This window comes from Macaca mulatta, chromosome 7, assembly GCF_049350105.2.
Source record: "Macaca mulatta isolate MMU2019108-1 chromosome 7, T2T-MMU8v2.0, whole genome shotgun sequence".
NCBI lineage: Eukaryota > Metazoa > Chordata > Mammalia > Primates > Cercopithecidae > Macaca > Macaca mulatta.
The window spans coordinates 136,337,873-136,362,795 of record NC_133412.1 but is presented as its reverse complement, the minus strand read 5'-3'; the positions used below and the strand labels follow the sequence as shown (position 1 = coordinate 136,362,795).

At 42.2% G+C, this 24,923-nt stretch overlaps 1 protein-coding gene and 1 long non-coding RNA gene across 4 annotated transcripts in view; one reads left to right on the top strand and one right to left on the bottom strand.

The window, feature by feature from the left end:
- The window catches only part of RHOJ (ras homolog family member J), a 113,774-nt gene that overhangs the window by 21,017 nt on the left and 67,834 nt on the right, over positions 1-24,923 (bottom strand). For all 3 annotated transcript variants that reach the window (XR_013395150.1, XM_077938031.1, NM_001260613.1), the window contains 1 exon segment: positions 3,528-3,586. Coding sequence is in view for 2 of the 3 variants with exons in the window: in XM_077938031.1 (XP_077794157.1) it covers positions 3,528-3,586 (59 nt within the window). In the remaining variant the exon portion in view is untranslated.
- The window catches only part of LOC114679578 (uncharacterized), an 89,065-nt gene that overhangs the window by 25,706 nt on the left and 38,436 nt on the right, over positions 1-24,923 (top strand). The gene's annotated exons all lie outside the window — the stretch shown is intronic.

The window sequence follows — 24,923 nt, the reverse complement described above, 5'->3', positions numbered from 1 at the left end:
AGCCAGGTCTGAGGCAGAGAAGGTGCCTCAAAGTTAAGGGAAAGCAGGTCAAATGATTTTGTTTAGCACTGACTTTGAGGGTTAAGACAATGAGTTCCTATCACTTTACCTCTCAGAACACATTTGCTTCAGTTAGTTCAAGACAAAAATGTGGAGGATTGCTCCTTGGTTTATTCATGCACAAAAATCTAATTATTCAAGCGAGATGGACTCTATAGCTGGATTCAGAGACATTTCCTTTTTGTGGTTCAGGGATTAATCAGTTGGTTTTGAAATCATCTCTCTTCCATTGTAAGTAATTGGCCAAATGAGTATTTTTGAATTATACACATCGTTTAGCTATCCAGCACATTTACTAGAATAGAACTGAGAAGAGGCAGATTATTCTACCTAGGACTGGGAATGGAATTTTTGGGACACTTTGCAAATTAAATTTGTTACAAAGTCTTAATAGCTGAATTGTAGAACTATGGGAATACATTTCAGTAATGGTTATTTTTCATTGCATCCTCCTAACTTTCAGAACAATGCCTTAACCACCAGAAATGTTTGGAGTAGTGCTTCTCAAAATTTAATGTGCATTCTAATGATTTGGAGATCTTCTTAAAATGGATTTGCAAATTCAGTAGGCTGGGGATAGGCCTTAAGATTCTGCAGTTCTAACATGCTTCCTGGTGATGTTGATGCCACAGGTTGGTGGGCCACGCTTTGAGTGGCTCTCAAAGTATGGTGTAGGGACCAGCAGGAGCATTGCCAGAAAACCTGTTAGAAATGCAAACTCTTGGGCCAGATGCAGTAGTTCACATCTGTAATCCCAGCACTTTGGGAGGCTGAGATGGGCGGATCACCTGAGGTCGCGAGTTTGAGACCAGCCAGGGCAACATGGTGAAACCCCCATCTCTAGAAAAAACCACAAAAATATAGTTGGGTATGATGGCAGGTGCCTGTAATCCCAGTTACTTGGGAGGCTGAGGCAGGATAATTGCTTGAACCCGGGAGGCGGAGGTTGCAGTGAGCCAAGATTGCACCACAGCACTCCAGCCTGGGTGACGGCAACGAAACCCTGTCTCAAATAAATAAATAAATAAAAATATAAAAATAAAAAAAAAGAAATGCAAACTCTTGGGTCCCACCCTAGACCTGGAGAAGCAGAAATTCTTGGAGTGGGGCCCAGTAGCTGAGTTTTGACAAGCCCTACAGGTGATTGTGACACATACTCCTGTTTGAGAATCCCTGTTCTAGAAAATGAATGACAGGTTATCCTGTGGTGTACCACATTCCCATTATTCAGCAATCTTCTGCAGCTGAAAGGTCTCCCATGGGTCAAGCCTCAAGTCCTTCTGGCTAGTTACCCAGTTCTATCAGGGTTTCTTGAGATTACATGTGAAAAGTCCTCATCATAGAATTTTTGGCCTAGAAGGAACCTTACGATACATTCTGATTCCTTTTCCCCATGCTTTATGGTTCATTTTGAGTCTTGTCTACCTCTGAATATAAAGCATTCAAGTGAGAGTTAGTTGAAAAAAATCTTATAATCTATTTGTTATATTTTATCAGTCTTCATCACTTTTGTGTCAGATGTTGAGACCATTCTGTTTGCTTTGATGTGGTGTTTAAAGATATTTTTACAACGTCTTACAGCTTCAACTCTTATATTAGTGTTATTTAAATTTTTTCTTAAAAGAACAGAACAGTGGGAAAAAATAATTAAACTCCACAAGAGGTTTTAAAGAGTTTTATTGGATTTAAAATTAAACAGAAGCCTGTGGAGGTTGTTCTTGGAGCAGTTAACGCACAGGAGGCAATACTTGTTGGATTGCTGCAGAGCGGGGGAGAACTGACTGGGCAGCAGGGGACAGAGAGACTTTTTCCGAAGCCAGAGGGACCAGAGAGAGGTTTCAGAGTCATGAAATAATCATTGCCGTATTGAACTTTTCAAACCGGATTGTATTAGTACAATCTGACTATGGGGGAGGAGGGTATAAACTCCTCTCTCTTTCAGGCTATGAGTTCCTGATGAATGGGGACACCCCAATGATTGTGTGATTGAAATAGAGCAGGCAACTTCAGCCTCCAAAGTGGTGTACCCTTGTGGCTGGAATGCTTTCTGTTGGGGGCATGAGCTATCCTGAGGCCCTTGTATCTTAGATCAGAGAAGCAAACTGATTTTTTCATTTGAGCATGTAGGGGGCTTCCTTTCTTAGTCATATGGCTTGCTATTGACATGAGTGATCACTTCTCTCCCAGTTCCTGGCGGTAGCTTACCAAAACAGGCATCTGCCAATGAGGGGACCCTGGATGCTCTTAGAAGCTTTGAGTCTGGTGTTAGATTTTCCAGGCTCCGCACCCTAGCCTGGCCAATACCAACCTTTGATGTTCCACATACATTTATACAGTGCTCCTTACAAATTTTCACAGAAATCCCCAAAGAGAATTCCATTTATTTATATTATTGTGAAGAGCTTTCAAGTTGAGCAAAATGATGTATATCCAAAACAATTGTGAAAAAAAAGGCCTAGATGAATGCATCACTACAAACAACAATTCCCAGGAAACTCACACTGAGAAATAGCAGGGTAAAATGTTCACTCCAAAGGACTTAAGGTGTAAGAATGTGGACAGACTGAACAACCCACTGATTTTGACCTAAATAAATGACCCAAGACATATGATAACAAAAGCTCTATCCAAGAAATTGGACTACAGCCATCAGTTCCTTAACCACTTCCCCTCCACCAATCCACGAACTGGATTAGAACATTAGAACCTGAGAAACTTCGTAGCGATGTGTGGGATGCTGGGAAAGACAGATTAAGTGCCATTTTCACCCAAAGAGAGCATGTCCCAACTGATTAAATGTTGAGGGTTTTAGCCCATTGTCTTACGTTATTGGTGGGCCAGTTTCTCCAACTTGAAGAAACAGTCCTGACAAAGTGAGAAGATTTCAAGAATCTGAGGGAATTTGGAGTCAACCCCCAGTTATTCAGGGTTGACTCTCACTTTTGGAAAACATCTAGGATCCTGACTTTTCTTCCTTCCAACACATAATCCATCTTCTCCCTCTCTCTTCCTCTCACCCCAGCCAATCTCTTTTTGGGCCTTTTCGCAGTTCATTAGGCAATTCAAATAAAGGGTGGGCAAAGAAAATAACCTGAAAAAAATGGGTGCAACTAAAATTTATGAAATTGATCTATGAATCTTGGATCTGGAATAGGTTTCCACAGAAAGAAATTGAAACTCTTGGTCACAAATCTGTTATTCTGGTTTTTGATGGTTATCAGTCAATGAATGAATCATTATTTACCTATCAATGCCTTGAATAATGTAACAATTTAGATTTTTGTAGTTATAAGTATTTTTAAAATATCGAGAATGTGCTTTTGGTTGTCATTTAGGCAGACAATAAATTAGCCCCAAATGATCAGAATGGGTAATATTTGTGCTATGAGTCCCATCTGCCTAAGCAAACGGATCTTTTTCTCCCCTATACCACCCCCCTCCAATGAATCGAGATAATAAAAATGTACCTGTCCCGCGGTGTCATACAGTCCGAGCAAGTGTTGCTTCCCTCCCACGGTCACAGTCACTAGGGGAGAAGAGAAGAGGAGAGTCCATAAACACAAGCTTCAATCAGGCACCTTCACATTTTTTCCATGCCAGCATCTCCTTGGGCAGCAAGGAGAAGCATATGCCTCACCCATGTACATTCTAAACCAAGTTGACAGCATAATTTCCAAATGAAAGGTAACCTTGGGCTGCAGTGATGGCAGATGGTCTTAGCCAAGTCCAGATTTCTCAACAGAGATGAATATTATTGGTGCCACCAGGACACTCTGTGGGCTACCCACCCATCCTTATTCGTCTCTGGAACACCAAGCTTCTGATGAGAAAGAATGCTTGGCCCCTTTTTCATTAGTTATTGCCTTCTTTTCTTTGGTTTGGGACACCTTTCAGGGCGCAGAATTGTGTAAGTAGCTTGTCTATTAGAAATCTCTCTGCTTTGAAATATTTATAAAACCCTAAAAACAGAGAATATTATCATACCTATTAATACATATTTTTATAGTCTATAAAGCAAGCAAATAGTTAAATGAGAAGGGCTTAGCGTTCATTTTGAAAAGTTTTTTAAAATTAGATATTCCTGTGCTTTAGCACAATTGATTCATTATGATTTTGAACTTTAGTTGCAGAAGACATTGTATGGGTTCAGTCTTCCATACGTAAAGGGTGTTTAGAGGGTGACAAGTAGTGAGTTTGACTTAGTCAGTAGCTTACTGCTTTGCCAAGGAATTGTGCCCTGAAAATGAGAAGCAAAACAGGGACAGCAACCACTCTGTACATGTCTGGAAATGAAAGTCTCAACTTGAAACTAAACTGAGATTGAACAGATTGAATGCAGGAGTAATAGAATTCTTTTCGTGAATGGAAAGAGCAAATTTAAATTTCCAAAAAAAAAAACAAACAAAAAAAAACTGAATCGCTTTTTGGAAAAAGGAAATAAAATATGAAGAAAAGTATGAGTTTTTTCTCTTGTTAAAATGTGCAAATTCAATGTGAAGATGATTTTTGAGTCTTTCTATCATTAGCTGTGCAGGAAATGAAAGATAAACTGAAGAGCAATCTTTTATAACCGTATCTCTAACAGCCAAATTCTCTAGCCTGCTGCTTAGAGTTGCTGATTCGGTGTTGATTTTACTTTTATTTCTTTTCAGGTTCATGGGCTACATGTATACAAGGAACTTCTTAATGGCTCATTCTTTGAAAAGCAAAGCACTTGTTTAAAAGCACTATGTCCCCAGACACTGGGAACTATTTTTCTAATCTACTCAGATCGACATGTGTTCAGCTTGATAACATGGCTGCAACCACTCAGATGAGCTGTTAAATGTGTATTTTAAAATGGTGAACCCAGCTCCATCCCACCCCTGGTTACCATGCTGACGGAAGAAGGGCGTTTAAACGTTTTCACTTCCTTTCACAAGTCAGGCTAGCCACAGAAATGGAGGTGAGGCTGTGTGGCCCAGAGCTCTCGTCCTGTTTAATTTTTCCTCTTCATGCCCGATGGCAGAAGAGAGCCCAGTCAGATGTTTCTGAAATCTGCCTAAATGGTTTCTTCAGTGACCAGTTCACTAACTTGTCATGGATTAGGCATGAAGGGAGACATCCAGCTATTACAGCATGGAACCTCGAGTGAGCCCAGTACGTGCAGGTCAGGCGCAGCTGGCTGTTCCAGAGACCCCTTAGACTGTCTCATGACATACAGGCCCGGGGCCATCTGTGGAGTGATTCCTAGAAGTCGAGTCATCCTCACTGCCCCACTGGGCACTGCAAATATTCCTAAGCAATGGCTCTGACTTATGTTACTGGAGCCCTGGAGCGCCTGCTCAGATATTCCTTGCTTTCTCAGTCATTCTCTTCAGTCTGTTTTTCCTCGGGCCTCACCCTTTTCTCCTGTGGCAGCTTTGATCCCTGGGAATTTCTCCAGGCCTGAAGTGAGCACAGGAAGCTGAGGTAGTGGGTGGAGGATCTGGGCAAAGCATTCTCTTTCCTCTGTTCTTTCCTTCTTCAAGAGTCTACTGGGTTCCTGGACTGAACTCAGTGGTGGGAGTAGAAAGACCAGATATAATTCTTCCTGCCATGCAGCATGGAGACAAGTGGTTTCCTGGCAAAGCATGGGCACTGTGCAGTGTGGCATGAGCTGTGTCAGGGCAGTGTGAGGGGTGTGGGGGCCTGTGGCAGGGGTGCTGCTGGCTGTGCACATGTCTGCACACACACACTGCTGGAGCTGGATCAGAAAAGGCTTTCTGAGACAGATACGAAAAGAGGAAGTCAAACTATCCTTCCTTGCTGACAATATGATTCTATACCTAGAAAACCATAAAGACTCTGCCAAAAGGCTCACAGAACTGATAAATGATTTCAGTAGAGGTTCAGGATACAAAAAATCAATGTACAAAAATCAGTAGTATTTCTATACACCAATAACATTCAGGCTGAGAGACAAATCAAGAACACAATCCCGTTTACAATAGCCACACAAAAATAAAATACCTACATCTCTACAAGGAGAACTATAAAACACTTCTGAAAGAAATTATAGATGACACAAACAAATGGAAAACATTCCATGCTCATGGATTGGAAGAATCAATATTGTTAGAATGGCCATAGTGCCCAAAGCAATACAGATTCAACTGCCTTCCTGTCAAACTACTGTAAACCAAAAATAAAATTCTAAGCCCCCCAATTGACTGAGTGGAACCCTCCTCTTGGTTAAGGACATTCCAAAGTAAACCTGAAAAACTAGGTCAGGCCATGGTGGGAAGGGGATCTGGGTGGAACATGCCTCATCATACTCTCCTCCCTTTGGAATTTAGGCACAGCTGACCAGCATTAACATGAAAACAGAGGTCTTGTGACTGACAAAACAGACTCTGTAGTAATAAGATACCGAATTGCAACCTGACTCTCGTATAGCATCACGTGACAGAGAACAAGCCTTGAAAGAAACCAAAGTATTTTCCCCTAAAATATCTTTGAGATATTTTGAAATGGCCCTGAAAAACTGTCTCTTGTCTACAATCCATAGAAAATTCCTTTCCCTTTTCATGTCTTTTCCTGATCCAGGAGAGATTTAACTAAGAGTCTGGCACCTTTTAGGGTCTGATAAGAGACACTTACCATTTGTTGTCTCTGAAGCCTGCTACCCAGAGACTTCATCTAGATAACTATCTATCTATATATTATATAGATAGGTTGCAGAACCTTGGTTTCTGCAACTCTCCTTATCTTAACTACAAACATTTATTTCTGTTGACTTCCACTTTTCAGACAGAGCTTAACCCTTTCAACCAATTGCCGATCAGGAAATCTTTAAATCCACCTATGACTTGGAAGCCCTTGGGCCTTGAGACGTCATGCCTTTCCAGACCTAATCAACATATACCTTATATGTACTGATTTATGTCTCTGTAACTTCTGTCCCCCCTAAAATGCATAAAATCAAGTTGTAACCAACCATCTTGGAGACATGTTCTCAGGACCTCCTGGGGCTGTGTCATGGGTCATGGTTTTTACATTTGGCTCAGAATAAATCTCTTCAAATATTCTACAAAGTTTGACTTTTTATCATTGACACTACCATTGTCATTTTTTACAGAATTAGAAAATACTATTCAAAATTTCATGTGGAATCAAAAAAGAACCTGAATAGTTAAAGCAATTCTAAGCAAAAAGAACAAAGCCAGCGGTATTACATTACGCTACTTCAAACTATACTATATGGCTACAGTAAACAAAACAGTGTGGTACTGGTGCAAAAACAGGCACATAGACCAGTGGAACAAAATAGAGAATCCTGAAATAAAACTGCACACCCACAGCCATCTGATGTTTGATGAAGTTTACAAAAATGAGAAATGGAGAAAGGACACCCTACTCAATAAATGGTGCTGGGATAGCTGGCTAGCCATATGCAGAAGAATGAAACTGGACCCCTACCTTTCACCATATGCAAAAATTAACTCAAGATGAATTAAAGATTTAAATATAAGACCTCAAAATATCAGAATTCTAGAAGAAAACCCAGGAAACACCATTTTGAACATTGGTCTTGAGAAAGAAATTATGACTAGGTCCTCAAAAGCAATTGTAACCAAGACAAAAATGGACAAGTGGAACCTAATTAAACTCAAGATCTTCTGCACAGCAAAACAAAAACAAAACAAAATAAACTATCAACAGAGTAATCAGACAACCTATAGAATGGGAACAAATATTCATAAACCACACATCCGACAGAGGTATAATATTCAGAATCTATAAGTAACTTAAGCAAAAACAAAAAAGCTTTCTAATAACGACATGAACAGATACTTCTCAAAAGAAGACATACAGTGGCCAACAAACATGTTTATGAAAAAATGTTCCACATCACTAATCTTCAGAGAAATGCAAATCAAAACTATAGTATAATACCATCTCACACCAGTCAGAATGGCTACTACTAAAAAGTCAAAAAACAACTGATGCTGGTCAGACTGTGGAGAAAAGGGAAACTTTATACACTGTTGGTGGAAATGTAAATTAGTTCAGCCATTGTGGAAAGCAGTTTGGATATTTCTCAAAGCACTTGAAACTACCATTTGACCTAGCAATCCCATTGCTGGGTAGATATCCAAAAAAAAAAAAAAAAAAAAAACAAAACCAAAAAACAAAAAACTGTTCTCCCAGAAAGACATATGCACTTATATGTCCATTGTAGCACTATTCACAATAGCAAATACATAAAATCGATCTAGGTGTCCATCCAGGATGGACTAGATAAAGAAAGCCTGGTGCATATACCTCATGGAATACTATGTAGCCATAGAAAGAATAAAATCATGTTCTTTGTAGCAACGTGGATGCAGCTGGAGGCCATTATCATAAGCTAATTAATGCAGAAACAGAAAACCAAGTACTGCATGTTCTCATAAGTGGGAGCTGAACATTGGGTACTCATGAACACAAAGATGGCAATGATAGACAGTGGGGACTACTAGAGCGGGGAGGGAAAAAGGGAGGGATGGATTGCAAAACTAACTATTGGGTACCATGCTTACTACCTGGGTATGTAGTAAACATAGTACCCAGGTGATGGGTGCTATCATACCCCTAACCTCAGCATCATGCATGATACCCATGGAACAAACCTCAGATGTACTCCCTGAATCTAAAATAAAAGTTGAAATTAAAAAAAGAAAAGGCTCTCTGGAGGAGAAGGTGTCTAAGCTGAGTTCCTGAGGATGTCCAAGAGCTACCCAGGGTGCACTGGGGCAGGAACAGCTGTGGTCCTGAGCTGCCCAGGGTGCACTGGGGAAGATGATACCAAGAAGGTGGGCACACAGAGCAGGGCTGCCCTAGCTCACTAACTGAGACTTCATTCTGATGGCTTTGTTAAGCTCTGAAATCCTGAATTATTATTTTCCTCAAAACAAGTAAAAGAGAAGGACTTAAAATAATTTCCTTGAGTTAAGGCAAAATGGTGGGGGAAGGGAGGATGCCATTTTGGGTGTGGAAGCCATGTTGGATGTTCAGCTTTGCTATGTAGTGGCTGTCTAGTCTGTCTGTGTGTGGGGTCACTCCTGCTGGAGGAATCCTAAAAGAGGTGGCAGAGCTTGTGCCCTTAACATTTCATTTCCTCTTTTCTGCCCTTTTATTCTCTCATTCTATCAGAAGGAAGATAAGTAGATCACACAGTTTATGCCAGAGGACGTCAAGGGACAGCCAGAGATAGATCAAGTGTCAATCAAACATTGCGGGTTATACGGGTCATGGCTTTGTGAGTCCTTATCTTGGACTGGCAGTGGATGCCTTATTGCTTGCCAACCTGTGTCCTATGAGGCTTCTCAATTTGGAAATGAGTCAGTCACACCTGCGCAGAAGGAAGGTATTGTCATAAAATGCTGATGGTAAATGTAGTGAGGTCCAAAGAGCAGGATCTTTCAAGTCAGATAGTTCTGTATTTGAATCCTATAGCTGCTATTCATCACTGTAATGACCTTGAGAAAGACACCTACGGTCTCTGAGCCCCTCTTTCCTTATCTATTAAAAATGGAGGATAACATCACCTGCCAAAGAAAGTACTTGTGAGGAGGAAATTAAATGAGAAAATGCCCGGCACATAGTCTGACCTATGGTGGGTGCTAAACAACTGTTATTTTTCCTCTTTCAGCAAATGCTTATTGAACCCATTCTCAGGACAAGGACTAGCCTGTCTTGCTCTCCACTCAGTGCACATTAACTGGCACATGGTGTGATCTTAATGTTTGTGAATTACTAGTCTTTTTCTACCCTATAATAGGTATTTAGATCTGTCTGATATTCCCCACTGGATAGGAAGATCCTTGAGGGCAGAGTCTGCATGCCCAGTATACCCCACAGTACACAGCCAGTTCCTGGCACACATAATAGATGCTGAATACACAGTACGGATATAGAGCACTGGGGGCAGAAGAAGGTTCTTCAAAATGTGCAGAGGGGCAGCTTGAAGCTCCTGGCAAGATTGGAACTGCTGGGAAGGGCCTATAGCCAGCAAATCTGCCTGGCAGACAGTGGTCAGACTAAAATCTCAGATCACCTTCTATCCCTGGAGCTATTAGTGTTGTTTTCTGAGCTTAGAGAGGTTTTAAAGAGAGTAGGTCAAATGACCTGCTAATGGCTCAGATGGTTCTCTCAATAAAGTGTGAAAAGTTGTCAATGACCTGGTAAGTATGTAAAATGAAGGTCCTTTCCCCCAAATCCATTAAACTCTTTGCTCTCTTGTCTGTCTTTTTTGAGTGAATTGGAGTGGTTAATTTTGTGACTTGGTGTGAGATGCTAATGAAGTCTAAGTCCTGGTCTTGCTGTCTTGAGTTTCACCCAGAGAGAAAATAGCTCAGGTAGAACTTAACATCTACTTCCCTCAGCATTTCAGTTATCTCACAAAACAATGTGTGTTCTTCAAATCTGGATGAGGAAGTGTCTGTCATGCCCAGTAAGCCATCAAAGCCCCTTCCTCATTAGGTTGGCTGTCTCAGCTGCCAAGAGCGGTCTTTTGAAGTCAATATTATGAATATAGGATGGCTTTCAAGAGAAATGTTGGAAATGTCAGGTCAGTTACAGGGATGCCTCCAAGTGCCATTCAGTTGCTAGCACATAACCAGCTGTCTGCATTCTTATGTCTCGTGTACTGTATTTGCCAGGTAGAATGAGGCACACCTGACTATGTGGTGTATGTAGTACCACAAAGCTGCTATGTTGGAGGAAGAAACACTGGATTCTGGATATAGCAAGAAATATAATTTTAGGAAAGTTAAAAACACAGCTTTCATTTAAATATAGGATGAGCACATATCAAAGATTTATTAACTCGTTTGTGAGTGAACCTGCAAGATGGTAAATCTTGCTCAAAGAGCATTTTGAAGAACTAGGCATTTATAATATTTAAAAAGCAATGTTAGGCCAGGTGCAGTGGCTCATGCCTGTAATCTCAGCACTTTGGGAGGCTGAGGCAGGAGGATTGCTTAAGCTCAAGAGTTTGAGACCAGCCTGGGAAACAAAGTGAGACCCCATCTTTACAAAACATAAAAAAAAAATTAGCTGGCCGTGGTGATGTGCATCAGTAGCCCCAGCTACTTGGGAGTCTGAGGCGGGAGGATGCTTAATCCCAGGAGATCAAGGCTGCAGTGAGCCATGTTTTTGGCACTTCACTCCAGAGCTTGGGTAACAGAGTAAGCCACTGTCTGGAAAAAAAAAAAAAAAAAAAAAAAAAACCAGGAAAAAAAGAAAAAAGGCAATGTTAGCATAGGTGGTTAGTTTCAATAGAAAACTGGCTATTGTCCTATAGAAAAGATAACTTTTGATGCCGTTTCCACTAAATTGGAATTGTTTGCATCTCTGCTCATCAAAATGTATAAGTTAACATGTAACTTCATAAAGTCTAAGCTTGTAGTTAATAGCAGAGAGAAACAAAAGTATTTCCCTTAGATAATTAATAATTAATTGATCCTTGAGGGTGAGGGTGCACAGCATGACACTGAAAGGACATGTTACATGCTTTTGGCCTTATATCCCAGTTTCAAAGGCTTTTTATAATGCCTGAATTTTAAAAAATGTAACTTTATTTTAGGTGCAGGGATTCATGTACATGTTTGTGACATAGGTGTATTGCGTACTGATGGGGATTGGGCTTCTAGAGTGTACCCATTGCCCGAATTGTGAACACTGTGCTCATTAGGTAGTTTTTCAACCCTTGCCCTCTCCCAATGCCTGAATTTGAGTCCATGTTGCTACTCATTTTGTGAAATGATGGGAAGTAGTCACGGGGCCTCTGTCTTACCCGGAAAGTGAACAAACTGTGTGTACCCTAATGGGGCAGAAGAAACTACACGAAGTCAGGGGTAATCATCACAACTGGGCATCTATGCATAGAGGGCTGCACGAAATGGAGAATTTAGATGAGCATTTGTAATTCTGACCCTCATCATGCTGACCGAGTATCTTCAGCAGCTTCCACTGCCCCTTTCTCATCTAACTGATCCTTATCTCCTGCTCCTCTTCCTTTTCTGTGGCCTGGACGATCCTGTCCGGGACAGTGACTCACTTAGTTCCAGCGTTTGCTCCTGCAGGCTGCTTGTGTGCTTTTTTGACCTGTTTTAAGGCTTACAGACATTCATGTACCTTTGATAAGGAACAAACTCACAAGCATCAGGGTTGAAATTCTCTTCAAATCAAAATAAGTTAGCAGTTAATATGAAACTAGAAACAAACAATGCATTTACATAAATGAGTGGTGGTGAGTTCTTTCCTGGTAGAGCTTCATTCTTCTTAATGCTGCTGGAAATTCTTCTCCCCCGTGGACACCAGCTTGCCTCAGCCAGCTTCCTTGTTTCCCTTCTTTGCAAAGAGTGCCTCTTGTCACCTGAGCTGCAGGCTGTGTGTACATGTGAAATGAAAGTTGTTCAGGGAAGTCCCTTATTTGTTGTGCTGGCATGAGGTCCTGTTTTTGTAGAACAAAGATGGAACAGAAAACCAAAGAGGTTTCCTGAGAATATGTTAGGATTTTGAGCTGAGGGCTTTCTTTCCTTAGGTCCTGTATATTCATCCTGCAATAATGAGAGTCCCATTTGAATAGGGTAACATACAAGTGCCATGCACTTCCAGCCTTGGTCTTGTTTCTTTTCTCCTTTAGGTATGCCTATTGTGACTTGTGATTTGATTTAGAGTTGTGCCAGTTTGTTGTTGTTGTTGTTGTTGAGGCAGAGTCTTGCATTCCAGGCTGGAATGCAGTGGCATGATCTCAACTCACTGCAACCTCTGTGTCCCGGGTTTAAGCGATTCTCCTGCCTCAGCCTCCCAAATAGCTGGGACTATAGGCACAAACCACCACGCTCAGCTAATTTTTTTTTTTTTTTTGTAGAGATAGGGTTTTGCCACATTGGCTAGACTGGTCTCAAACTCCTGGCCTCAAGTGATCTGCCTGATGCAGCCTCCCAAAGTGCTGGGATTACAGGCATGAGCCACCACGCCTGTCCAGTTGTACCAATTTGTAACCTCCCTGGATTTTAAAGCAGGAGAACTGGTTGGAGACCCACTGAACAAACTCTTGAAACTTGAGCAAGCTGCAACTTCCCTAAGCCTTTATTTTCTTATTGGCAAAATGAGGTTCATTTCAGGGCAAAGGAGATTATAAATAAGAAAGTTTTGTATGTCAAAACTTACACAAATGTAAGGTGGTATCACTGGGCAAATGGCTTCTGAATTAACAATACCTCTGGGAACAGCTTCCTGGAATAAAGTTGCCCTGGTTCTGGGGTGAGGTGGATATTTAGGGAAAGGTCTGCCCTTTTCAGCACCTGTTTGATGTTGGAGGAGGAGGAGGAGAAGGAGGAAGAGAAGGGAGAGGAATTTGCCTAGTTCCAGGACTCTGGGATGAAGCCAAACCAAAGACAGAGCCACAATTCCAAGACATCCACATCCTGGAATTTCAGTCTTGCTTGACCTCACTCTTCCTTCCTCAGCATTTATTTGATCTCCACATCCTGCCAATTCCACCTGCTATTTATCTTTAGAGTCCGACTCTTCCTTACCATCCTCTTAGCTGTCGCCATTAGCCCCCCCCAGCCCCACCTTGTCAATTGCAAAAGTTTTCTAGTCGGCATCCCATTTTCCAGGCTCATCTTCTGTCCTTCCTTTCCTCACTGCAATCAGAGTAACACAGCTGCAGCTCCCAGTCGTCTCCGAGATAACATTCAAATACCATCTAAGAGCTTACAAAGTCTTTGCAATCTGGTCCCTGGCTTACCTTTCCAGCTCTCTTTTATGTTTTACCCTCCTACAACCCAAACTTCTTGCAATGTGTTGTATTCGTGATGCCTTTGCTTAAACTGTTCCCTCTGGAATTCTGGAAAAGAAATTCTGGAATGCTTTCTCCATACTTGTTAGCTTGGAACACTCCCACAACCTGGAAAACTCACTTCCATCATGCTTCTCTGATGCCCCCTGAATATCTTAAGGCTGTTTTGTGTTTACTCATCCATGTCATAAGAAGCAGTGTATTATTTATTCTCATGTTCCAGGGTCTAACACAGGCTGGGCATGTAGCTCCATAAATATTGGCTGAGTGAATGAAAGTACATTATACTCCAACCAAATTGAAAGTTTTCATGGAGGCATCTATTTTCTCTCCATGAGTCCTTGGCCTTTCCCAAAGGGTTATCCATTAGCTTTTCTGGACACTTAATGGCAGGATGGGTCACCAGCAACGACATTAGAACGGGCTCACCTGCTGTGAGGGGATGCCATGGACACGTGGCTCTGCTAGGTGGAATCTGTGTTTGGAACTCTCCTCCACTTCCTGGTCAATTTTCACCAGCTACAAAGCTACCTGACTCAAGGCCAGTGGGGCAGGACCCCTGGCAAGATGTCTGAGGTTCCAACTGAAGCCAGGCCAGCCTGACATTAGCCACAGAGGACAGGGGAGTTGTTATTTAAGTAAGACTTTGGGAAGAAGTGACCGAGTTATAAGTTCTGATAAAAGTGGAATAGTACGTTCCTGTCAATAGTTTTCGAAAATTATTAGGCTTCTAAAAATTATATTAGATGCCAGCTATACCTAGTTGGAAAATGTGATGGAAAATATCTTTTTCACAATAACAATAAAAACTATAAAGTGTCCAGGAATGTGCAACACCTTCATGAAAAAAAAAAAGCACACCACTTTGCTGAGATACCTAAAAGAAAACAAATAGAAAAACAGCTTATGTTCTTGGGTGGAAAGCTTTATAGTGTAAAAATGTCAGATGTTCCCAATTTAATAAGTTTCAAGTCATTTCAATAGGACTTTTTTCAGCTGGAAACATGACAAAGTGATTTCTTTTTTTTTTTTTTTTTTTTTTTTGAGACGGAGTCTCGCTCCGTCGCCCAGGCTGGAGTGCAGTGGCCGGATCTCAGCTCACTGCAAGCTCCGCCTCCCGGGTTCACGCCATTCTCCTGCCTCAGCCTCCGGAGTAGCTGGGACTACAGGCACCCGCCACCTCGCCCGGCTAGTTTTTTTGTATTTTTTTAGTAGAGACGGGGTTTCACCGTGTTAGCCAGGATGGTCTCGATCTCCTGACCTCGTGATCCGCCCGTCTCGGCCTCCCAAAGTGCTGGGATTACAGGCTTGAGCCACCGCGCCCGGCCGACAAAGTGATTATAGTGGCCTTATGAAAAATTAAACTGGTGAGAATCGCTAATAATGAAAAAGAATGGCAGGATGTATATGTTAACATATATGGCATACTGTATTGTTAATGTGTATTATAGTTTTACTAATTAAAGCAGTTTAGCTCCAGCACAATAATGATGGAAATAAACAGGATTTTCTGTCCGTCACAGTGCTATGTGACATATGTAAGGTTTTGGTGTATGATAAATAACATTTCAAATCAGCAGGAAAAGAAGAAGTAGTCAATATATCGTATTTATCCAATTGATTACTATTTGGAAATAAAGAAGACTTTGAAAATACAAAAGCAAATGATGAAAACTATAAAGAAAAATATGGATATATTTGAATTTAAAAAAAGAAAGGTAAAATAGGTCATTGGATGGGGTAAAAAAAAAGACAGGTAAATATACTGGGAAAATGGTTATAATATATCTTCATATATTATCAAAGAAGATTATATCTTTGATACATAAACAGGTTTTCTAATTAATAAGGATTAACCCAAAAGAAAATAAGAAAGAATACAGACAATTCACAAAGAAATAAATATAAAGGGCAAATTAACATTGGAGTGAAAACAATTTAAATTAAAGAGAGATACAACCTTGGATCATTCAAACTGGCAATGCCGAAGAGAAGAAATACCCAGTGCGGGTGAGTGCATAAAGATATGGACACTTCACACTGCTGGAGAAAGTGCAAATTTATGGCTTACTTCTTTTGGAAAGCCATTTGGCAATATAGATCAAAAGCCTAAACAGGAAACATCTTTTTCAAATTTGACTCGGCAATCTTATTCTGCAGTGTATCCCCCATGACAGAATAAAAGCTAATGTAGTATTGATATAAATAGAGGGCATTTGGTAATTATGGTAAAAAACATCTGTACATGTGTACAACAATGTGTATATGTAAGTCTATTCGTCATCAAAGTGTTTATAGTAGCTAACAGTTGGAAACCATTTACACACTCAACAATCAGGGACTGGTCCTCAGCAGTTACAGAGCAGCCTTAAGACCGAACCTTTTAAAAAATAATGGGGAATGTGGTAAAATATTCAGGATATAATGTGCAGATAGCAGGAGATAAAGTTCTACGTGTATATGTAAAATAACCACAGAAAACACTTTATTTTTTCCATTCTTTGCTATCATGAACCTGTACAACAGTTAGAAAAATTAGTATTTGGGTGTGGTTATTGTGCTGTTGTTAATGTATATACAGATTGGATTAAATGTCATTTAACTTACCTCCCATCACTTAAATTCTATCATTTCTCCTGTATTGACTCTCAGAAGCTTTCATCTTAGGCTTATCCAGATTTATTTTAGGCTGTACGACCAAGCTTATAATTTTACGAGTAGAATGTGTGATAAATAGGTCTGCTGCAGTGGAGGTTTATAAACTATGTATTGCAGAGCAACTCATCTTTTTCAGAAAACTATGATGAACCACTAATGCTCTACCTATACTTGCTTTCCAGAGGTACCAAGAAAATATTGTGCATTTGAGAATGTGGGAATCTGCCAAAATGTATTAGTTGTAAACTGAAAGAAATATATGAGCTGTACAGACAACAATAGTAAATTGGTTCTAAATATAGCCCTTTATTGACAATGTCTAGGCATAGTGAGATAAACTAGCCAAGTGAATATTTAGTGTGTGTTTCTGCTCTCAATAACTTCTTCTCCAGATGATTACAATATAATTTGGAGAACATTAAGCCATTTTTCTCTGTTTCCTACTTTGGTGCATGGTTGTCATCCTAAGAGTATATTTACTTGCCTGTCTCTTTGTTATTCAGTCCTAGAATTTTATGTATTGGTGTTTTTTCCCTTTATTTATTTCATTTATCTTTTTCTAATATCCCCAGCCAGAATATGGGTTCTTTTTAGGTAACAAACATAGGTTCTTTTCAAATAAAAATAAGGTAACCTTATTTTTTTATTTCTTAATATAGGTCAAGAAATATTCATATCTGCTGATTCACATTTGATGGTTAATTATGATTGGGGGAGGATTATATATATGATAATCTGAGATAAAACAGTGGTTGGATCCTTTCTGTAATAAATATATGCAAGACCATCTTTCACTGTTACCTTTATTATTAAGTATGTTCTCAGAGTTTGTGTAAGGTAAGAAGTCTATCACTTCTCTGTCCTTGTTCACATATTTTTCCTAATTGTTTTCATTCAAAGCACCTACAAATAAAAATATAATTTTTGGGATGCTTATCAGCAACATAAAGTGCATGGCTAGCTAGTCCTCTTAAGGAAAGTTTCAAAGTTGGTGAAAGGATGCACTTAACGTTGACTCCCTTCAGCACCTATGTTATGCGTTGTCACTGAAAGATAGAAAGATGCCTTGTGCAATATCTGGCTCCTGGGGTCAACAGGCTCACTAGATTGGCAGTTTGAGGATTCGAATTGTTATTCTTGGCTTTGCTGATGCTTTTCTGCCTGGTTTTAGGTAAGGTACAATTGATTCACTAGAGTTTCTGTGCATTTAAAGGCATTTAAGGCCGAGGCAGGCGGATCACGAGGTCAGGAATTTGAGACCAGCCTGGCCAACATGGCAAAACCCAGTCTCTACTAAAAATACAAAAATTAGCCAGGCATGGTGGCGCATACCTGTAATCCCCAGCCACTCAGGAGGCTGAGGCAGGAGAATTGCTTGAATCCGGGAGGCGAAGGTTGCAGTGAGCAGAGATCATGCCACTGCACTCCAGCCTGGGGGACAGAGTGAGACTCCATCTCAACAAAACAAAGCATTTAAAAAATGCAACTCAAATATAGATGGGAACCATGTGGTACATTCTCATGGTGGCTTCACATACAAGGAAACACTCAGTACCTGCAGCCAAAAATACTTGTAAACCATTCTGATCTCATCTGAAAGATAAAGACACCAGAGGGGATTCAAATCCTGAAGCGTAGCACTGCTTCTTAAAACCACCTTCTTCTCAGTACTTTTCATGGCCTGCCATAGCCTTGAAGCTTTGCTTCTACACTCTTTAGCAGCATGCCTTTGTAAAGAGTTTAGTTTCCTTTCTGGCAACTCAGGAAAGCCCAGGGCATGACTGGTACCCTCATACTCTCCTTTGGGCTGTTGGGGAGAGGGAAGCTGGGTGGCCAAGGGTGCTTTCTCTCTTCAGCCAAAGAAGGGGAAAGCAGAAGGAGGGGAATGATGATAAACTTTTATAATTTAATACTTTTTCTTGTAATCCCAACATAGAACATTTATAATACTAAACATACACACACACACACACACACACACACACACACACATATATATATAAACATATATATATATATATATATATACAGGTCAAGGGGTTATTTGCTGAACTCTCTTATTATACTAACCTCATATCTTTCTCTTGGAACCTGTACTCAGCTGTGTAAAGTATGACACTGTCAAGGCTAGCATGGGTGGCTGAAACTGCAATTTCTATTAGACCAGAAGGTTAAAGGCTCCAGGGTAGGAAAGGGAATTAGAAATAAGATGATAGCCCTCTTTGTTTGTTTTTTTTTTGAGATGAAGTTTCGCTCTTGTTGCCCAGGCTGGAGTGCAATGGCGTAATCTTGGCTCACTGCAACCTCCACCTCCTGGGTTCAAGCAATTCCCCTGTCTCAGACTCCTGAGTAGCTGGGATTACAGGTGCCCGCCACTACGCCCAGCTTATTTTTGGTATTTTTAGTAGAGACTGGGTTTCACCATGTTGGCCAGGCTGGTCTCAAACTCCTGACCTCAGGTGATCTGCCCGCCTCTCAAAGTGCTGGGATTACAGGTGTGAGCCAGATGACAGCCCTCTTGGAGTCAGTCACTAATGGGTTACAGGCAAAATGAGGTGGTGCCAGGGAGCCCTGTGGATGCGGGGTTGGGACTTCCCCTGGATGGGGGGATGTGAAATCACCTCCCCTCCTCTGTCCTCGTGGAGTAAGGTATTCAGGACCTGGTGTGGGAGTAAGGCTGGGGAGGGGTGGTATTCAGTGGCTTTGCCAGTAACTACAGAGAAATGATAGCCTTGTAAAAAAAAAATCAGAGGAGGGGAAAAAAGTCATATTTGCTGGGGAGAAGGATGGGGTAGGTGGGGAAGGAATATGGTGAGAAAGGAAGGAGGATGTAGGGAGCCATGGGCTACTGTAACCTGAATCCATCTTTGAAAGCACCTTCTAAGAAGAAGGGGCTGGTTCAGTGTGGTTTGCTAGGCTGTTCGGGCCTGGCTCAGAGCTTCCATGGTACCTTCATTGTTGCCCTAATCTGACCTGGTCACTCAGATAGCTCTCTGACCTGTGGCCTCTCTGTTTCCATCAGTCTTGACCTATGACCCTTCATCTGGAAAAACCCAAATGAATGCTGGAGGATTGTTAAACTTCTTGTCTGAGCTGGCTCTGCCTGGAAGGGCAACTCAGCTTGAGCTGGGCTTGGTTCTTGAGTGGACAGGGGTCAGGGATGCTGGCGATTGGGTCAGGGCGGGCTGATAAAGAGACTCTTTTTTTTCTGGAGACAATCTCACTGTGTCTCCCAGGCTGGAGTACAGTGGTGTGATCTCGGCTCACTACAACCTCCAGCTCCTGGGTTTAAACAATTCTCCTGCCTCAGCCTCCTTAGTAGCTGGGACTACAGGCATGTGCCACCATGCCTGGCTAATTTTCTTTTCTTTCTTTTTTTTTTTTTTAAAGACTCCAGCCTGGGCTCCATCGCCCAGGCTGGAGTGCCGTGGTACAATGTTGGCCTACTGCAACTCCCACCTCCCGGGTTCAAGCGATTCTCCTGCCTCAGACTCCTGAGTAGCTGGGACTACAGGTGCATGCCACCATGCCTGGCTAATTTTTGTATTTTTAGTAGAGACGAGTTTCATCATGTTGGTCAGGCTGGCCTCAAACTTCTGACCTCATGATCCATCCGTCTTGGCCTCCCGAAGTGCTGGGACTACAGGTGTGAGCCACGGCACCTGGCCATTTTTTGATATTTTTAGTAGAGACGGGGTTTCACCATGTTGGCCAGGCTGGTCTTAAACTCCTGACCTCGTGATCCACCTGCCTCGGCCTCCCAAAGTGCTGCTATTACAGGCGTGAGCCACTGCACCCGGCCAAAAGACTCTTGTCACTTTGGTCCAGCCTGTTCTTTCCTGGGGGGACTGATACATTACTGAGCCCTGCCCTCCAGGAAGGGACTGGCCAAGAGACAAAGGATGTTACAGAAGAGCCACGTGTGGGTATGATTGGGGTGGGCTGCAGTAGCATACTGATTACCTTTGCTGTCGCTCTGGCATCCCTATCTTGTGAAGCTTGCGCTTCTCCCTCCCCTCCAATCACAAATTTCTAATGAGGGCTATACAGTGGGACTGTGCACTCTGATCCACAAGCTCTTGCTTAAAGGACAAATGTCTAGCAGAATATTTGGCCCATTATAGGGATTCAACAGATGGACAATAAATAAAATAATATTTTTAGTCACGGAGATGCCAGTCCCCAGTTGGCAGATAGTGCAAGGAGTAAGTGACACAGGGATGAGCTGTGGAAGCATGTGGTTGAGGAATAAAGGATAAACACGTGGCCAGGCATGATAGCTCACACCTGTAATCCTAGTGCTTCGGAAGGCCAAAGCAGGAGGATCGCTTCTTGAGCCCAGGAATTCAAGAAGAGCCTGGGCAACATAGCAAGACCTTGTCTCTACTAGAAAAAAAAAAAAAAAAAAAAAAAAAAAGTTAGCCAGGTGGCATGCACCTGTACTCTTAGCGACTTGGGAGGCTAAGGCAGGAGTATTGCTTAAGCCCAGGAGTTGGAGGCTGCAGTGAGCTACGACTGGGTCACTGCACTCCATACACTCCATCCTGGGCAACAGAGCGAGACCCTGTCTCTTAAAAAAGGTAAAAAAAAAAAAAAAAAAAAAAAAAGGATAAAGGTGCCATAATGATTTGCAAATGCCCCAGTGACACAGAATATCCTTCTGTTCACGGTAGAGTTGGCATTCTTGGTGAAGTCAAGGCAAGAGCCTCTTCTTAAGGCTGCAAGAAATGTGTGGCTCCAAAACAGATAGGAAAGCTCACACCTGGATTGGTGGCCCTTCAGTGGAGTGTGAGACAGGGCAGAAGGCAGGGCTGGAGATGTTTTCTCCTCCTGCTGCCATCACAAGTGCATTTGAATCAGGAGCTTGGAGTAGGGGAGGGTAAGGCTGTGGGGAGGTGGAGCTGGGTGGTGGTGGTGGTTCTTGTTAATGTGAAGGTTCTAACTCGGATGGTCTGGTGGGCCCTGAGAATCTATTTTTCTGATAAGCTTCTAGGTAGTGCCCTTGCTACTGGTCTGCAGACCCCACTTCAAGTGACAAGGCTCTCATCCTTCCCTTAAATGTAGCTTCTCTGAGCCCCTAAGGTGTTGACAGATACGTATAAAGGAAGCGGTGTATTCCACAAAGGAAATGCAGAGAGGAAACTGGGTCAGGACAGCAGCTGGAGTGCTCATCCTTGCCCCATCACTGGTCGCCAGACCTTAAGAGGGTGGGGACATGGTCCCAGATGAATTCCTGTAGAGAACTGCAGGGACCTGCTGTGGGAAGAACCTCCCGAGAGGGCTGATGGTCACCTCGGGGGATTTGAAGCATGGAAGGGACTATGGCCAAAAAGAGATGAAAGAGATGAAATTGTAACAAAGTAACCTTAGGTCTTGGAAAAATTTCTCTTGCTCCCCTGGGTCATTATTAAGGGGATGATGGCTTCAACATTTGAGAGTATGAGTTAAGGGAGGAAAGTGAGCAATGGGGGCCAAGAAGGCTGCGAAAAGGGCTGCTTTTCTGTTGTTTAGTGCAATATTTCAGTAGATTGTAGCCAGCATCTTGGATCGCTATAAAAACCCAATGTGCTTTCTTCTATATGGGGACTTCAAGAGTCCTTTTGAAGTTCTGTGACATAATTTTAAAGATGTGCTTCTGGACCTGTGGAAGGTACCCACTGTTGTTCTCTGCCCATCTGTCCATCTGTCTACCATGGCAGCCTGTGTGGGCATGGCTTTAGGAGCAGCTGGGGAAGTCACACAAGTTTATCTTCTTTGGGTGAGCTCTGCTCTCCCCGCTTTCTCCTCCCTGGCCTTAGAAATTGGTATCCTGCTTTTCTCTTCTCCTTGACTAAAATCTATCCAATTTTCTTTTTTTCCCGCACACTGAGCTACTGCAAATGCTTAATAACTGACTGGACTGTGAACTCCTTACAGACAAAGAGAATCCTCTAGGGCCCAGCACAGTGCCTTGCAAGTGATGAGTATTCAGTTAATGAGGCCTGCTGAATGAATGGATGGCTTAAATGCCCCCCGCCCCCAGGAGCGCATACATTTCACAGGGGAGCACATCAAATGGATAAAGCTCTGCTAGGGGTCTCAGGAGCATCTGGTGGACTAGAGGGGAGTTGTGGAGTCTTGTAGCTTTCCCAGCACCCAGAAAATCATAGCAGAAGGCCATGGTGATACTTTCTGGTATGCATGCCAGGAGACGCAGTTGTTGAATTGAAACTGATCAATTCTAGAAAACAAGGAAGCCTACTGAGCCCCTGGCTTGGGCTCACTCCAGGATAGACAGTGATGGACTGTTTGGCCAGTTCCCAGCACTGACAGCCGAGACAAGGGCTGATCCAGTCCTGCGTGACATAAGGCAGCCATTGCAGTTGTCAATTTCAGGACCTGGGGGATCGGCTCAAGACCTTGACCCCCAGTTCTGCAAGGGGCTGGCTCTACCACCACTCCAACCACTGTGCTGCCTGGGGGCACTATGGGGGACAGTTCTAGAGCTGAAGCGACTCTGCTTCCAAATCTGACTCCCAACCAAGAGACAGAGAGAAAAACAACACACCTGCTAGTTACATTCCAGACTTAGGAATTAGTGAAAATAGGCCGGGTGCGGTGGCTTAAGCCTGTAATCCCAGCACTTTGGGAGGCCGAGAGGGGTGGATCATGAGGTCAGGAGATCGAGACCATCCTGGCTAACCCGGTGAAACCCCGTGTCTACTAAAAAATACAAAAAACTAGCCGGGCAAGGTGGTGGGCGCCTGTAGTTCCAGCTACTCGGGAGGCTGAGGCAGGAGAATGGCGTGAACCCGGGAGGCGGAGTTTGCAGTGAGCAGAGATGGTGCCACTGCACTCCAGCCTGGGCGACAGAGCAAGACTCCATCTCAAAAAAAAAAAAAAAAAAAAAAAAAAAAAAAAAAAAAAATAAAAGAAATAGTGAAAATAAACGGATATTAACTATACCTCCTGAGACAAACTCCAGCAGTGCGTGTGTGTTTTTAACTATCACATTGGTTGACCCTCTACCAGTCAGCAAAAAAAGTTCTCTTTTAGACTGTGCTGCAAGGCAAGGATCTTCTGCTCATTGACCATGGGGTATGGCATTTGTAACTAGTTGTTTTTGTCATACCATCTTAGAAACAATAGGAAGGGAGTAGCCTTACAAATCAGTAAGTGCTGACCTACCTAAAGATAGAAATGGCTGGAAGAAAGCAGAGATAGGCAAGGAGGGGGAAGTGACCTAGATGAATACAGGAAAATAACTAAGCAAATGATTTCAAATTTTATCTAGGGGCCAGGCACAGTATCTCATGCCTGCAATCCCAGCACTTTGGGAGGCCAAGGTGGGAGGATCACTTGAGGCCAAGAGTTTGAGACAGTCTGGGCAATGTAGTGAGACCTCATCTCTAAGAAAAAAGTAGCTACTTGGGAAGTTGAGGCAGGAGAATTATTGAACCCAGGAGTTTGAACTTACAGCGAGCTATGATTGCACCATTGCACTGCAGCCTGGGCGACAGAGTAAGACCCTGCCTCTAAAAAAATTATTTAAAACCTATGTGCTTTCAAAGCATTCAGGGAAGTGTACTTTTAGCAGATGGAGGAATTAGGAGTTGGCATGTCCAAATGACAGCCTTAGGCTCAGGACGGATAACAGACAAATTGAATGACCCCTTGCATGATCTTGAGAATGATAGAGGCCTTCATATTTGAGAGTTTATAAGAAAAGAAAGAATAGGCAAGAGATACAAACAATTTCTATACAGATCCAGAGCTAGAAGGAGAGCTAGAAAAATTGTCTAAAAATCCAGCCAAATCCCAACCTAAATAGTTACAGAGAATTTTGTAATTTGTCTGTTAGAAATTATCTCATATTCACGTTTCTATTCTTAAGAAGTGCTTCTATCAGGTGTGGTGGCTCATGCCTGTAGTCCCAGTTACTGGGAAGGCTGAGGTGGGAGGATTGCTTGAGGCCAGGAATTTGAGAACAGCCTGGGCAACGTAATGATACCCTATCTCTTATTTCATTTTCATGTCCCTTTCCTGATGCTGTTTCCTTTTTGGGAAGGCATGGAGGAGCGAAGGGAGAAGATTAGGAGATGGCTAGGAGTGAGAGTCGGGGGCATGGGGGATTGGGGGACAAGAAAGACAGTAGTAAATTCTAAGCAGGAGGAATAACAAGAGCTTCTTTCATCACAGCTGCACACTAGAGGACTATTGATTAGGAAGGATGTTTTTCTCAGGGTTAAAACAAAGTTTTGAAAATATCCCTGGGCTACTTTTTCAGGATGAAAAGTATTTTATATCATGTCTTTGGGCTGAACTGTTTGAATTCATGAACTGGTCTGAATGGATGATACTGGATACTGAAGATAGTAGATAGTTCTTGGATATGGTTTTAATCAAATCC